Here is a 15,758-nt window from a genome sequence, read left to right as displayed (position 1 = left end):
TACACTGGGTAGAGAAAATGCACTACTCCAACCACAGCTGTCCCAACATTCAGCTACCAGGGTTTGACATGAAACAGCACGCGGAGATAAAAATCACTTTTGACCCTATAGTGTTATACCAGAAGAGGGTACACCAATGTATTGACAGGGAGGGAGAAATGGCCGTCTAAATAAAGATTATGCAGCGTTGTCGTGCATGTCATTGCCGTCCAGAAACGTGTTGCAGGAGCTGATGGGATGCGGTTCATTAAGAATGAGTTCTGTCTGTAGCATGTGAAAGAGTTACCAGACACGGGGAAATTACAATGTCTGGGACGTAGTAGGTAGTAGGTTGTAAACGATTTTCTTCTGCCTTACATGACCACACAGACAGAGGGTTGTTGCTGGTGTCAGGTCTGTAAATGTGGCCTCTTCAGGTATAGTCCATCAGAATAAATGGGCTCTGACACACGCCAGCGGGGGCTGAGCCTCCCAGCCAAAGGAATTTCCGGACAGCTACTTAGACCAACACGTGGAATGACTTTCCTTATTTTTCTTATTCAGTTTCTCTCTCCCTCTCTATCCTGAGTAAAGAGGACAGACACATTTGCATTGAAGAGGAGAAGGGATTGAGGGGGAAGCGGAGGAGGGATTGAGGGGGAGGGGAAGAATAATGGAAAAGAGGGAGAGGGAGGGAAGAGGAGGGCACTTGGCCTTATTTCAAGTATTGGTAGCTGCAGCCCAATATGGCGAACGAAGTATGGGCGAGTGGGTGTATGGAAAGTGAATCAGCTAACTGGGCACATTTGTTGCCACTGAAGAGTTTGTGCGGCTGATTGGGCTGCAGAACGGGTCGATAAGCCGGTGCGAATGACTAGTGCACCAGTGTTGTATCGACGTGCCTGCCAAACTGAGGTGCTTCCCACCGGGCAGCTGTATCATGGTGTCGCGACCGGGAGACCCATGAGGCGGCGCACAATTGGCCCAGCGTTGTCGGGTTAGGGGAGGGTTTGGCTGGCAGAGATGTCCCTGTCCCATCGCGCACTAGCAACTCCTGTGGTGGGCCAGGCGCAATGCATGCTGACAAGGTCGACAGGTGTACGGTGTTTCCTCCGACACATTGGTGCGGATGGCTTCCGGGTTAAGCGGTGGGACAAGAAGCAATGCGGCTTGGCAGGGTCGTGTTTCGGAGGACGCATGGCTCTAGACCTTCGCCTCTCCCAAGTCTGTACGGGAGTTACAGCGATGGGACAAGACTAACTACTACTTTGTACTAAAAAGTACAAAAATAAGTAAATTTTAAAACTGAAATCGTACAATTATTTGTGTAAAACAGTGAAATACGATTCAGACATCCTCTGGATTCAAAACAGATGTCCGTTGTATAATTAAAAAAATATATTTTTTTAACACAGCTCAACATAGAGCAGAGTACTTTAGACACACCCACTCCTTTCCTTTCCACACACCCACTCCTTTCCTTTCCACACACCCACTCCTTTCCTTTCCACACACCCACTCCTTTCCTTTCCACACACCCACTCCTTTCCTTTCCACACACCCACTCCTTTCCTTTCCACACACCCACTCCTTTCCACACACCCACTCCTTTCCTTTAGACACACTCACACTCTGGTCGCCATATTGGGCTGCAGCTACACCCTTCACCCTTATTGGCTAGTTACAGAGGTGAGCTTAATCCCTGAATCCCTGAATACAGCTAGGATCTAACATTGACGTCATACAGCAGAACTGTACATTTTCATACGGTAACACTAAAGAAACAAATCATTCACAGTGACTCTGTAAATCTGAGTAAGATCCTAAAGTATTTTCAACCACTAACCCGGGACAATAGGCCTGTGAACGGACTTGATAGGCCCACCGGGAATGACAATAACATAGGGGTCAGAAAGGGCTTCCGCTCAAACGGACAGGGAGACAATATTTGGACAAAAACCATGGTAGCCCGAGTTAGAAACCATATGAACCTAAGGTTTGCTTGTCCTTAATTAATAGCTTTGCAATAGATCGCTAAAAATGTGTGTTCTAGTTTTAGAATGGAAAACTGTGATGTAGCCTACGTGCCCTAGTCTGTACTATCCGGTGTCATTCATTAGGGCATTTAACGGAAAACGGTTTTTAAATGTTTTGCAGCAAAAAAAAAATAGTCCATTAGAAGCCGAATGAACACGACCCAGGTGTCTTCATTAGTTGGAATGGACATGTGGATGAATGTGTCTGACTGAAAGATGGTGTGCTAGTAAAGCTATGTAATGAGAACTATGGCCTACATTTCCATCCTGGAGCTCTTGTATAAATTCTGTCTACAGACTGATGATAAATGGCTATTATTGTGATTAGGCTACTAACGTGTGTTTATTATTACCATGGAAACGAAAAGGGTTTGGAAGTTCGGGTTGAAAGAGTTGCCGCCCACACTGTCTGCCCTCCCAAAAAACATTTTTGAAACATAATTGACCAGGTTTCGTGAGGTTTCTGTGACGTTTCCCTGAGAAACGACCGGTTTCTGGACTTCTACTCAGGCCACCTGAACCTTTAGTAGTCCGCTGAGGGAGTGAGTCAGTGTGTTTGATTTGGAACAGAGCAACTCCATCGCACCCCCACCCCCCCGTCTGAGACCAGGTCCAACAGACCAGGTGGAAGAGCAAGCAGACATCTGGGCGGGGGGGGGGCTGCTTGTGTCTCTGAGGCTGGTGTGAGTGAGGCCTATCATATGAACACATGGTGAAGTAATTTAAAAAGCAGGGACAATACAGATGGTATTATTATGCTAGTCTGGAAAGTCTGAAGTTGTATAGACCAACTCTCACATCGAAACAATCATTCATCCTCATCACTCCTCATTCCAGGTTGGAGTTCAAAAGGTAACCGATTGAGAACTCGCCAAAAAGTAGTTAAATATGCTGGGGATACTTGAGTGGCCAACCCATAGAATTAAGAGTTCTTTAGAATTCTATGGGCTGACCCCCAAAAAATTAAACCCGAAGGGGTCCAGAGGGGTGCAGAAGTGCCCACCAGGGGCCTGTGAGGGGGGTGTGCAGCAGGGGCCTGGGAGGGGGGGGGGGTGCAGCAGGGGCCTGGGAGGGGGGGTGCAGCAGGGGCCTGTGAGGAGGGGTGCTGCTGCCAGCGTGTGACCCAGGTCCCATGGGGAGATGGTGATGCAAAAATCATTTGAATATCAATAGACACCCACATCTCTGGTGTCCAGTTCCCTGCCCCTTTAAGGTCATTCCATTTAGCAGGCTGAAAGGCAGGATTATCCACACAGACCAGTGTGCTCTGGGTTTAAGAAAGTGTATGCTTTTCCCATGATGTTCACATCTGGTATGTCATTACATCATAGCCTTACGAGGGTGCTTGAAGGGTACTCACCGTCCTCGCTGGTATGTGTCTCTGTCCCTCCCTCGTTGTCCACCTCCTCAATGGCCCCATGTTCACTGTAGGGACTCTCACTGTGTGTGTGTGGGGGGTCAGAGGTCAGAGTTTATAGGTTAGGGTCAGGGTCCGGCTACCATGGATACAACCGTACCAGCTACTCAATTTCATTTCAGCCTATGGGCGTATCTTAATAGTGTGAAGTGGATTCCCCTCCTCGTCTCCTTTCCTTCTACGGGCACTGATGTGACATTGGACTGGATTGGTGAAAGCAAATACCTGGTAAGTGGAACACCTCATATAGATCTCGACCGTCTAATACTTTTAGTGTAGATGAAGGGGAGCAGGCAAGCAGTGGACTTCAGACGGCTTAGATGCATCTACAGCCACATTAAGAGGTAGCCACCGACTATTGATATGCACAAATCGAGGGCATCGGCAGTATTCCCATGACACAGCCTGGGTTTGAATGATCTGTTTTCAGCCATTGTCCCCAGGAACCCTGTGGCATGAACCTGGAACTAACACCCCTTACATCTTCCACAGATTACCCCCGGCTGGCACTTAGCGCCATTTCCCAGGGTAACACACCACCGCCACCCGCCTTCCATCACCCACTGGGGGAGGAAGCGAAGACAGAAAATCTCCACGGGTTTGATGTGCCTCGGTCAGGGACGGCGTCCTGACGGCTGTGACTGGTGATTAGCTCTGGCGGAGCTAACGCTAACACTCCGCCAAGGAACAGAGAGAGAGAGAGAGAGAGAGAGAGCGAGATAGGGACAGAGAAACAGAGAGAGAGACGTGCTCGTCAGAGGAAGCAAGTGATAGGCTGTCATCCTCACAGCTGTGGAACGTCTTGACTCTGGTCTGTTTTAATGGACTGTACTTCTATGTGCTGCACTTTAGGTTAGAGTTTCCTTACTGACCTCGTCAAGGCCGATATGTAAAGCTAAGGAGTTGTCAATACAGCACTAACAGATGTGGGACCGGGCTAGTGCTCTTCGGGGGTAGATGACGCTAACCTCTCGCTGCTCAGCTGTGGAGCTAGTTGGCTTGGGAACTTTACTCTGCTCTGTTTTAACATAGGGCTACGTGCTCCACTACTTAACATTATAATGATGACAGTTTCCTTGCCAAGTGACTTGTCTCCTTTCCTCTACCCCGATGAAGGGTCTTTACGGTGATCGTTTAGTCCGTCTCACCTCGTCGAGGCAGATACCGAAAGATTCAAGATCTCGAACACATATTTTCTCACCAAAGACACCTCATCATTTAGCCTAATTAGCTGCATTAACTCTCGCTAATAATGTATTGAGACAGCTGTGGCCCTTGGACGGGCTCCACACCGCGTGCGTACATACCTGCAGCATGGAGCATTATGTCCCTTATGAAGGGGTCATTTGGCTGCGAGCCGGAGTTAGACTACAATCGCAGGATGGGAATGAGAAAAACACCCACGGCTTTGTAAAGAGCTCCCCGGCCAACACCTCACCTTGCACATCTGTGAAGCTCGTCTAAATGACATCATCACAAGTTGCCCGTATCGGGTTTCACTAACGAATGACCCCTGACCCCCTAAACGGGTGACCCTGCTCACTCAATCATCTCACAGGGTCCCACAGGTCAGGGAACTTATGGAATATCAGGGAAATGTTGATTTCAGACAGGGAAAGTCAGGGAATTTAACACATTACATTGAAAACTTGTGGAATTCATAGTGTCGAACAGTGGGAACCCTGACCTCACCAGTAGTCTCCGCCGGCTATGCATGTAAACGGGCTCATCCAGGTCCATTCTAGTAGTTATATTTCGAAGCTCAGGTCTATGTTCTAGTAATTACATTTCTATGTTCAGCTCACCAGTAGTCTCCCCCGGCCATGCACTTCTCGTAGACGGGCCCGTCCAGCTCCTTGGCGTCGGGGAAGATGGTCTCGTGGTGGATGATGACCGTCTTGATGACCTCGTTGACGTGCGCCTGGCATGACACCTGGTCCTCGATGTTGGGCGTGGGCATGAGGGTGGGGCCGAAGCAGATTGCCAGGTTATAGGGGTCCATCATGTTCTCATCACTGTACTGGGACAGGCTGGGGGAGGGGGGGGGAATAGAAAGATACAGGGTTTACACAGATAACTTGGCGTAATCTTGTCAACAAGACAACTTTGCCCTTCACAAAACACAGCATTTTAATTTGTTTGTGTACAGACAGAAATGGGTTCAGCCGTGGTACAGCTGTATTTTCAGCCGAGGCACCAGACAGCCTGCGTATCCTCTCACTGTCTGGGTAGTGATCAATTCTCCAACCTTGAAATAACCTAAAGGAGTTCACGGCGTCATGACGCTCCTCTCTGTATCACCTAAACAGTGAATGAACAATGACAGCCTTTCAGGTAGAGTAAATTACTAAGGAATGAATACATCTCTCCAGTCACTCCTTATTAGTGGACACGTCTAACTTAACGCTAGCTTATCATTTTCTCTCCCGCTCTCTGCATACAGTTTCAAACCAGAGTGTACTCTACAATGATCTTAAAAGGTTCAAGTTTAGGGCTACTTGGTGATTGACTTACATGTCCCCCATACAGTAGTACAGTCAATGTGTGTTTTGTACTTACTAATGGTATATCAAATAATGAAGAGTTAGTGAACAAGCCTGGGTTATATTATTCTTTAGGGCACACAATGGAAAACAAACATTTGGAGTTTCCTATTGGACAAGTCCCTTGCAGTCAATTGTCATCCGTTTGATGCCTAGTGAATATGACCCTGCACTGGTTGGTGAGGACTTACTGGTTGAGAAAGGCGAAGAGGTAGCGCATCACGACGAGGACAGACCTGGGCACGGCGGTCAGGAGGATCTTACGGATGTACAGGGATCTTTCATACAGGTTCTCTATTCCTGAGAGAGCGATCGAGCGGGAGAGAGAGAGAGGGAGAGATGTATTAAATCAATCACTATTGCACATCATGTAAATACAGACCGGAGCCATTTAGGCTACAATGATTTAGATTCAGGTTGAACAGTTTTTAGCTTGACCTATATTTCTTATTAGTATGCATAAAGCTATTTAAAATACATGTATCCGAGGTGGTGTGTGTGTGTGTGTGTGTGTGTGTGTGTGTGTGTGTGTCACACACGCGAACGTATCAGCCATTAAGCTGATTAAAGTCTTCCTGTCACAGTGAATCGGGTGACATTCAGGGACAATCTCTGTCTGTGCGTCGTCCCTGATCTTCTCTAAAATGTGCCTGACATGCCACTTTGCAGGGCTGCATATTTAATGGCGGATATCCATCTGAATGTTCCCACTCACTCATTGATACCCAGTGTGCCTGCAGCTGTAAGCAGCATATTAAGGGCGAGACCATTAGAATAAGGCCCAACTCTCTATAGCAGGGGGGCCAGAACATAATTATAATAATTTGTGCACTGCGTATTTTAAAATAACAATATTTCATACCTTGATTACATTGAGACACGATCCCATGTCTCTCTTTTTTTTGTTGGGGGTGGGGGGGGGAGTAGTACTTGGGAACAGATTTTCTATAATATTCCTTGTCTTTTTTTTTACAATTTTATTTCAACCAAAAACTCAAATACAACCCCCCCTCTCAATGAAATCACTTGTGGGCTGGATATGGCACACCTGTTGCAGGCCCCTGCTCTATAGCCTGGTTGAACCAGATTGAATGCTACATTCACTCTGGTTTAATCAGGCTACAATCTCATGGGCCCTCACAAAGACTTACTAACCATAGATGAAGCTCTGAGCAGCTCCAAATACCAGTAAGGATACTCACGGTTCTTAAAACCGTTAGAAATATCATTGAGGACAATTCCACAGTTATAAATCACACTGGAATAAATGCTGCCGTTTCCAGTTCTGTTGCTGCCCTAAATATCACAAGAAAGTGACACTAACAGATGGGAAAGGGAGCGTGCGTGCACATGCATGCGTACCTACTTTAGTTTAAAAAAAGCACTGATTGTAAGTGCTTGGGCAAGAGTGTCTACTAAAGGACGAAAGTACAAATGTACCTCGCACTGTTTCTCTCTCTCTTTGTATCTCTCTCTGTTATCATCTCCCTCTTGATTCTCTCTTGCGAAGAACATTTTTTAAATAAACTGCCGTATTGATCAATTTTTTGTCACTGCTGCAATAATTATGACAAAGCATCTCACAAAACTTTAGTCTTGTGTCAGAACGATCATACAAAGCGTTGAGCGCTGCTCAATTACGCATTAACCCGCCCATCTCCTCTGTTCCAAAGCAGCCCATTTCATGTTTTTCCATTGGCCACGACGATGGCTTCCTGAAATAGCGCTGTCACCATGAAACGAGTTTGGGCCATCTGGGAGATGGGCTTTAGGGAATACTTGTGATGTTATTCATCTTACGTGAGTTCTCTTCTGCATGGTTCCTGAACACTTCAGAAGGATGCTATTTAAAGAACTGCCCCCCCCCCGCTCTTTCCTCACGATCACCCCACCTCACTCGCTGTGGAAGACAGTAGACAGACAAGGCAGAAACGTGCAACTATACAACCTCATGTACAGACACGTGTGTTTGTCCAATCTTGACACTGTGCTGGAGACAGGGTTTTATTCATATGGAGACTGCTGGCTGGGCATGAGGCCCACTCTCCAAGCGCTGGTATGTTAGGCCTTAGAGAATGTAAACAGGGAATCCCCATCCCTCACAAGTGTAAGCCAATGCCATATCTCGCTCACTCACACACACACACACACACACACACACACACACCACCAAAGGCATTACATCACACGTCGAGTACAGTACATGTGACTCACACTAGCCAGTTTATTGTTCTTGAACAACAGTGGCTACTCCACTAGTCCACCCTCAAAGCCCTCACATGACATCTTATAAGGTCAGAGCGAATCCCACAAAGGCCTGACTGAACTACGTCAGACCGTGTCACACCGCTGTTACGGTAAGAGAACAATATGGCCGTCTGTGTGAGAGTAGCAAAGTCACCACTGTTTGGTTTGATGTAAACACTACTGTACTTCTGCCTTTCTACATTTCATCACCCAACACCAGGCTGTACGGTGAGCTTCGTGTCCCAGCTCATCCCATGAATGCTCTAGTCAGCGGAGAAGACCGAAGGACACACAGTGGTACTATTCACACCCGGGCACAAAGACAGGGTAACACAGCAGCATGCTATTGACGACCGGGAGGTCCGTGGGGCGACGCACAATTGGCCTAGCGTCATCCGGGTTAGGGAGGGTTTGGACGGTAGGGATATCCTTCTCTCATCGCGCACCAGCGACTTCAGTGGCGGGCCGGGCGCAGTGCGCGCTAACCAGGGTTGCCAGGTGCACGGTGTTTCCTCCGGCGCATTGGTGCGGCTGGCTTCCGGGTTGGATGCGCGCTGTGTAAAGAAGCAGTGCGGCTTGGTTGGTTGTGTATCGGAGAACGCATTACTTTCAACCTTCGTCTCTCCCGAGCCCGTACGGGAGTTGTAGCAATGAGACAAGATAGTAGCTACTAAACAATTGGATTCCACGAAATTGGGGAGAAAAAGGGGTAAAATTGAAAAAAAAAAGAAAGAAGCTACTTACTGATACAGGAGAGGAGGTCGTTAAATCTTTCCTTGGGCAGGAGGGACTTTTCCAGGCCCCGGAAGTAGAGTTTGAGAACACCGGCCACTGAGTTGATGTCGTGGTTGTTCTCGTCATCTGTCAACGGGTCGTTACCTGGGAGACCGATAAGTGTATGTGAGGGATATGTATGCAGGCAATGATGTGATTTCCCCTCACTAGAAGGAAGTTAAACTTACACACTGGCAACGCCTCAGGACTACCTGGCCTGATGACTCCTTTGCTGTCCCCAGTCCACCTGGTCGTGCTGCTGCTCCAGTTTCAACTGTTCTGCCTGCGGCTAACATGCAACCTTGTCCCAGACCTGCTGTTCTCAGCTCTCTCCTCCTCCTTCGTCACTCGCTCTTTTTAATGCGCCTGCTGTCTCAACCTCTGAATGGTCAGCTATGAAAACCCAACTGACATTTACTCCTGAGGTACTGACCTGTTGCACCATCTACAAACACTGTGATTATTATTTGACCCTGCTGGTCATCTATGAATGTTTGAACATCTTGAAGAAAGATTTGGCTTTAATAATGGCCATGTACTCTTATAATCTCCACCCAGCACAGCCAGAAGAGGACTGGCCACCGTGCTTCTACACCTGCATTGCTTGCTGTTTGGGGGTTTTAGGCTGGGTTTCTGTATAAGCACTTTGTGACATCTGCTGATGTAAGAAGGGCTTTAGAAATACATTTGATAAGTTCCTACCAGTGTAAACAAATTATTTTAAAATAGTAAGTGAAGTGGCAACTAGACCAAGTCAAAGTCTGTAGCTCAAAAGTATTATATAATCAATTAAAGTCCACTCATATCCATTCATTTCAAAATGTGTGAAGTGTCAATTGACTGTAACATGTTAATAACATCCCACCTCTCTCGAATGAGTTCTTTATGTCATTGATTTCCATCTGAGACCCGGACACACGGAATATCCCTTGATGTTGAAGGCCTGAAGAGAACAAAGAACAGAGCGAGAAAGAGAGGAGATGGAGACACACACACACACACACACACTTAGTTCATGATGACAGGCAGCCATTACAAAAAAAAAACACCAGTGCAAAAAGCCAGTTTAAATCCCAACTAAAAGGCCACATCCCGTTCCTCCACCCTTCACTTTTCCAATTAAAGATAATTCAGGAGCGAGAGAGACCGCAATCAAGTCTCACTAAAGTGTCCTCCAGCCGGGATTTAATAAGGAGATAGGTCAGAGGTTAGCGCAGAGCTTAATTAGCCGATGTCTTCCCCGTCACAAGACGGCCGCCCCAGTATTGTAAGACGTCGCCGGTGTCCGCAAAACATGGAAAGAGGTCATTAGCGTCAAAAGATTAAGCTGACATGTTCTGTAGGAGTTTTATTAACGTTACTTACAGTAATAGCCTAACTAACCTATTTGACAGCGTGTGTGAAGGAAGTGTGTGTTGCATCGTTAAGAGATGTATAGAGAACTCAGGTGCCCAAAAGCATGTTTTAGCATGGGCAGCACCATTGAGGACTTTCAACCATTTTGAAGTAGTCAACTGGGTGGGACTTCCTATGGGTTAAGGAAGGATCACATAATTCCATCCAGGTCATCAGGAGGGATCACACATTTCAGTTTGTTTACCAACTCATTGAAGTAGTAGAATGAAATTGACTACTTCAAAATGGAGATGGCCTCAATGGCGCTTCCTGCGTGCTCACAGACACCAATAAAAGGGACAGATACAATGTTGCGATCGCTCTACATCTCTACGGTTGCATCCCATTGGCTGTATGGATGGTTGCAGTAAGCAAGATGGTATCTGCGTAGTCTTTCCCATGACGGACTAAAATTAAACGGATTCTAACACTGACACGGGAAGAATGGACACACGCAAACAATGAACACTGAAATTGGCGGAATGTTACATTTGACCAAACTTGGAAAGGTCAAGCATTGAACAGGTTAAACATTGAACAGGTTGAACACAATTCTCGCTTTTAAAAAGAGAAAAATCTGCACCAAATAGCCATTTGACTGTTACACTTGGTTGGCCTGCAAGAGTTGTGAAATTGAAAGAAAACCATAGCTGTTGCATTGCGAAATATTAGTAAGTCACGGGTGATCAACTCACCATACAGATTGATGAATCGAATACAGCTCTCGACCACGCGGGGGATAGCTTGTCCAGAGTCCTTCACAACAAGAGGAATGGCATGTCATTAGTGATAGATGGATCATCCTGACCTCCGACGCAACATATTATATAGACTTTACACACACATTTTTATCTACATGCATGTCCACCATTGGACTGATAATGATCGGTAACATTTTACTGAAGCCCCCCTTACGTATGCATTTATAAAGCCTTTATAACAACTATATAAGACATTATACCGTCTGTCATAGGCATGAGAGGGACTACAGTAGTGTTACTAATGATCATATTGAAAGTTTACAGAGACGGACTGGAGTTTTGCAGCTGTAGAACCATTCACTCCCCTCAACAACATCTCCATGAGTTTAATAGATCACTAACTACAGTGGTGACTCACTGACCACAACGACAAGCCTGTGCAAGTGTTCCTCTTACCCAATACAACTCTACGGGGCTCCAGAGGTGCAAAAGAAATGGCCCCTTTATCATGTTAATGTTTTACGTCAACACTCGAGCACACTTGGGAGTGATAAGTGATGGGAGGTTATGTAACGGTGCTACTAACACACTCCTATGGAGTGGAGAGTGAGAAAGGGGAAGAGGAGGAGCTGTCCCTTTACAGCAGGGGTCCCCAATTACATTCATCCGGGGACAGATTTTTCCCTGACCGGATGGAAGGGGGACTTGAACATTGTTATAAATCATTTGTACAGTGCAAACTGACCTCAAGATTCCCAAACAGATTGAGTATTTGACAAAAACATAATAATTTCAACCCTTGATTACATTGGGATGAGTCTTTATGCGTGGGAATAGTTGGGAACAGATTTTCTAAATTAAAATAACCTGATTTAATTAAGCTAATTTCCTGGTGATTTCACAAAAATATAAAACACAACATGTAAAGCGTTGGTCCCATGTTTCATGAGCTGAAATAAAAGATCACAGACATTTTCCATACGCACAAAAAGCTAATTCCTCAACAACAAAAACTGCACAAATATGTGAACATCCCTGTTAGTCAGAATTTCTCCTTTGCCAACATAATCCATATATAAGAGGTTCATTAAACAGAATTACCATTATACAGCTGCACCTTGTGCTGCGGACAATAAAAAGCCACTCTAAAATATGAAACTGCCCGGGTGGCTGGTCTCAGACGAGCACGCAGGTGAAGAACTCAGATGTGGAGGTCCTGGGCTGGCGTGGTTGTTAGGCCAGTTTGATGTACTGCCAAATTCTCTAAAACGACGTTGGAGGTGGCTGCCAATTGCACGCTCCCTCAAAACTTGAGACATCTGTGGCGTTGTGTGACAAAACTACACATTTTAGAGTGGACGTTTATTGTCTGCAGCACAAAGTGCACCTGTGTAATGATCATGCTGTTTAATCTGATATGCCACACCTGTCAGGTGGATGGATTATCATGGCAAAGGAGAAATGCTCACTAACAGGGATGTAAACACATTTGTGCACAACATTTGAGAGGAATAAACTAATTGTGCATTTGGAAAATATCTGGGATGTTTTATTTCAGCTCATGAAATAATGGGACCAACACTTCACATGTTGAGTTTACACACTTACACACAGGCACACACACACACACACACAGGCACACACACCTACACATTCAAGGGTTTTTCTTTATTTTTACTTTTTTCTACATTGTAGAATAATAGTGAAGACATCAAAACTATGAAATAACACATGGAATCATGTAGTAACCAAAAAAGTGTTAACCAAATCAAAATATATTTCATATTTGAGATTATTCAAAGTAGCCACCCTTTGATGACAGCCTTGCACACTCTCAGCATTGTCTCACAACCAGCTTAATGCGGAATACTTTTCCAACAGTCTTGAAGGAGTTCCCACATATGCTGAGCACTTGTTGGCTGCTTTTCCTTCACTCTGCAGTCCAACTCATCCCAAACCATCTCAATTGGGTTGAGGTCGGGTGAATGTGGAGGCCAGGTCATCTGATGCAGCACTCCACCACTCTCCTTATTGGTCAAATAACCCTTACACAGCCTGGAGGTATGTTGGGTCATTGTCCTGTTGAAAAACAAATGATAGTTCCACTAAGCACAAACCAGATGGGATGGCATATTGCTGCAGAAGGCCGTGGTAGCCATGCTGGTTAAGTGTGCCCTGAATTCTAAATAAATCACACAGTGTCACCAGCAAAACACCATCACACCTCCTCCATGCTTCACGGTGGGAACCACACATGCGGAGATCATCCGTTCAGCTACTCTGCGTCTCACAAAAACGCGACGGTTGGAACCAAAAATCTCACATTTGGACTCATCAGACCAAAGGACAGATTTCCATTGGTCTAAAGTTCATTGAAAGTGTCTTCTTCGTATTGGTGTCCTTTAGTAGTGTTTCTTTGCAGCAATTTGACCATGAAGGCCTGATTCACGCAGTTGATGTTGAGATGTGTCTGTTACTTGAACTCTGTGAAGCATTTATTTGGGCTGCAATCTGAGGCGCAGTTAACTCTAATGAACTCATCCTCTGCAGCAGAGGTAACTCTGGGTCTTCCTTTCCTGTGGCGGTCCTCATGAGAGCCAGTTTCATCATAGCGCTTGATGGTTTTTGCGACTGCACTTGAAGAAACTTTCAAAGGTCTTGCAATTTCCCGGATTGACTGACCATCATGTCTTAAAGTAATGATGGATTGTCGTTTCTCTTTGCTTAGTTGAGCTGTTATTTCCATAATATGGACTTGGTATTTTACCAAATAGGGCTATCTTCTGTATACCACCACTACCTTGTCACAACACATTGAGGAAAGAAATTCCACAAATTAACTTAAGACACACCTGTTAATTGAAATGCATGTGTTATTTCATAGTTTATGTCTTTACTATTATTCTACATTGTAGAAAATAGTAAAAATAAAGAAACACCCTGGAATGTGTAGGTGTGTCCAAACTTTTGACTGGTACTGTATTATTTGTGTTTGCTCAGAAAACTTAAGGGGCCAAACAAACGCACCGGGCACGGGCTGACCATTGGGGAACACTGCATTAAAGAAAACACATTCCTCCCTCCCTCAGAGAGTAGCTTACACTTTGCAGAAGTACCAGCTGCCATCTCTCTGCTAAGGCAGAGAACTCTTACAAGCTTCTAATAATGTTTTGGCTCTGTTTTCACCCCAGGGAATATACACACGGCCCCAAACACAGAAATCATGACAGGATTCCAGGAATCACCGGCTACCAACGCTCTGTAGCGGAGATGGACAGGGCCTGGGCCACTATAGTGCATGCTGATGTAATACAATCACATGTGACGTGAGCACTAAGCCAGATGGGTATTGGATTTCTCCCAACATATACTATCAATGTAGATGTTGGAAGGTTTAAAATAACTGTTGGGTATTCTAATAATTGTACAATGTAATCTGAGCCAAATTGTAAGAACGGGGTAGATGTGGAATTTATTGGGTACGGGCCAAGTTATACTTCAGTATCCAGCTCAACCATGGATATAAGGATTTAGGATATCAAATGAAATGACATCTATAGATGTGGGCAGTTCAGTCTTTCAGATCAAACCTCCAGGGAGTTAGTAGTGCACATCAACACACACAGGTCCAAGGTTTTCACAGACAGGAAGTGGCAGTGGTGTTAGGGGCAGGGCAGAAAAGGAGACAAACAGACAGGAGGGAAGTCAATATAGACAGACAGGCAGCAGTAGGGATCGGTCCCTTTAGACTCCAGGTTCTCCACCCTACCTGGTGTCTGGCGTGCGAGTTCCGTCGTCCACGGCTACAAGGAAGAATAAAAGGAAGCAGAGAGAGCAGGAGGAGAGAGAGGCGAAACCCAGATTAAATCACCACAGCAGCCACCTACAGTACCACAGCCGAGCCCAGCCCTCACTGAGTACAGAGCGGCTATCAAACGCGGGGGAAGGAACAGGGAGGACAGCAGGGCACTATGAGGTGGTGAATCCCTTATCACTCTGGCCACCGTCCCTGGCTGTCGCATATATCCTGCTGACTATGGCTGCTTTTATACCAGCCAGAGAGGGGGGGGGGGGGGGAGAGAGAGAGAGAGAGGGGGGGGGGGAAGAGAGAGAGAGAGGGGGGGGGGGGAAGAGAGAGAGAGAGGGGGGGGGGAAAGAGAGAGAGAGAGGGGGGGGGGGGGAAAGAGAGAGAGAGAGGGGGGGGGGAAAGAGAGAGAGAGAGAAAGGAGAGAGGAGAGAGGAGAGAGGAGAGAGAGAGAGAGAGAGAGAGAGAGAGAGATAGAGAGAGAGAGAGAGAGAGAGAGAGAGAGAGAAATACCAATGCCATAGCTGACAGCATGGACTCCGGAGGAAAGATGGAGACAAACATCTCCCCTCAATCCTCTCCTCCTTCACCCCCCCACTCTGTTATCGCGTGCCCTCTGCTCTGCCATTATTCCACCTCCCCTGGATTCACCCTGTCAGTACCAATGCTGTCTCTGTGCTTCCCCAGCGTTTGAGACTACACAGCTGCAGAGAAAACCCAGAAAAAAATAGAACCACAGAGTTGTAGTCGGCGCAATGATCAAACCCCAGGAAAAAGGCCAAGCGAGAGTGGTTGAGTTACGATCATCATTATGGTAACGGTCGGAGAGACGGTCGGTCGCGGTGCGAGGCCGGACTTGAC

General features: G+C 46.2%; 1 protein-coding gene across 2 annotated transcripts in view; it reads right to left on the bottom strand.

Annotated features, from left to right (window-relative positions):
* The window catches only part of srgap1a (SLIT-ROBO Rho GTPase activating protein 1a), a 145,088-nt gene that overhangs the window by 25,058 nt on the left and 104,272 nt on the right, over positions 1-15,758 (bottom strand). The window contains exons 12-18 of one of the 2 annotated variants that reach the window (XM_036977679.2): positions 14,862-14,895; positions 11,087-11,147; positions 9,862-9,939; positions 8,967-9,101; positions 6,167-6,275; positions 5,238-5,462; positions 3,376-3,455 (exon numbers count right to left, since the gene is read on the bottom strand). In XM_036977679.2, coding sequence (XP_036833574.2) covers positions 3,376-3,455; positions 5,238-5,462; positions 6,167-6,275; positions 8,967-9,101; positions 9,862-9,939; positions 11,087-11,147; positions 14,862-14,895 — 722 coding nt within the window. The remainder of the gene's footprint in view (positions 1-3,375; positions 3,456-5,237; positions 5,463-6,166; positions 6,276-8,966; positions 9,102-9,861; positions 9,940-11,086; positions 11,148-14,861; positions 14,896-15,758) is intronic. The other variant, XM_036977675.2, reaches the window with a different exon arrangement.

Source organism: Oncorhynchus mykiss, chromosome 1, assembly GCF_057628025.1.
Source record: "Oncorhynchus mykiss isolate SJ-2025 chromosome 1, ASM5762802v1, whole genome shotgun sequence".
Taxonomy (NCBI): Eukaryota; Metazoa; Chordata; class Actinopteri; order Salmoniformes; family Salmonidae; genus Oncorhynchus; species Oncorhynchus mykiss.
The sequence above is the reverse complement of the archived record's forward strand: the minus strand, read 5'-3'. Positions and strand labels throughout refer to the sequence as shown.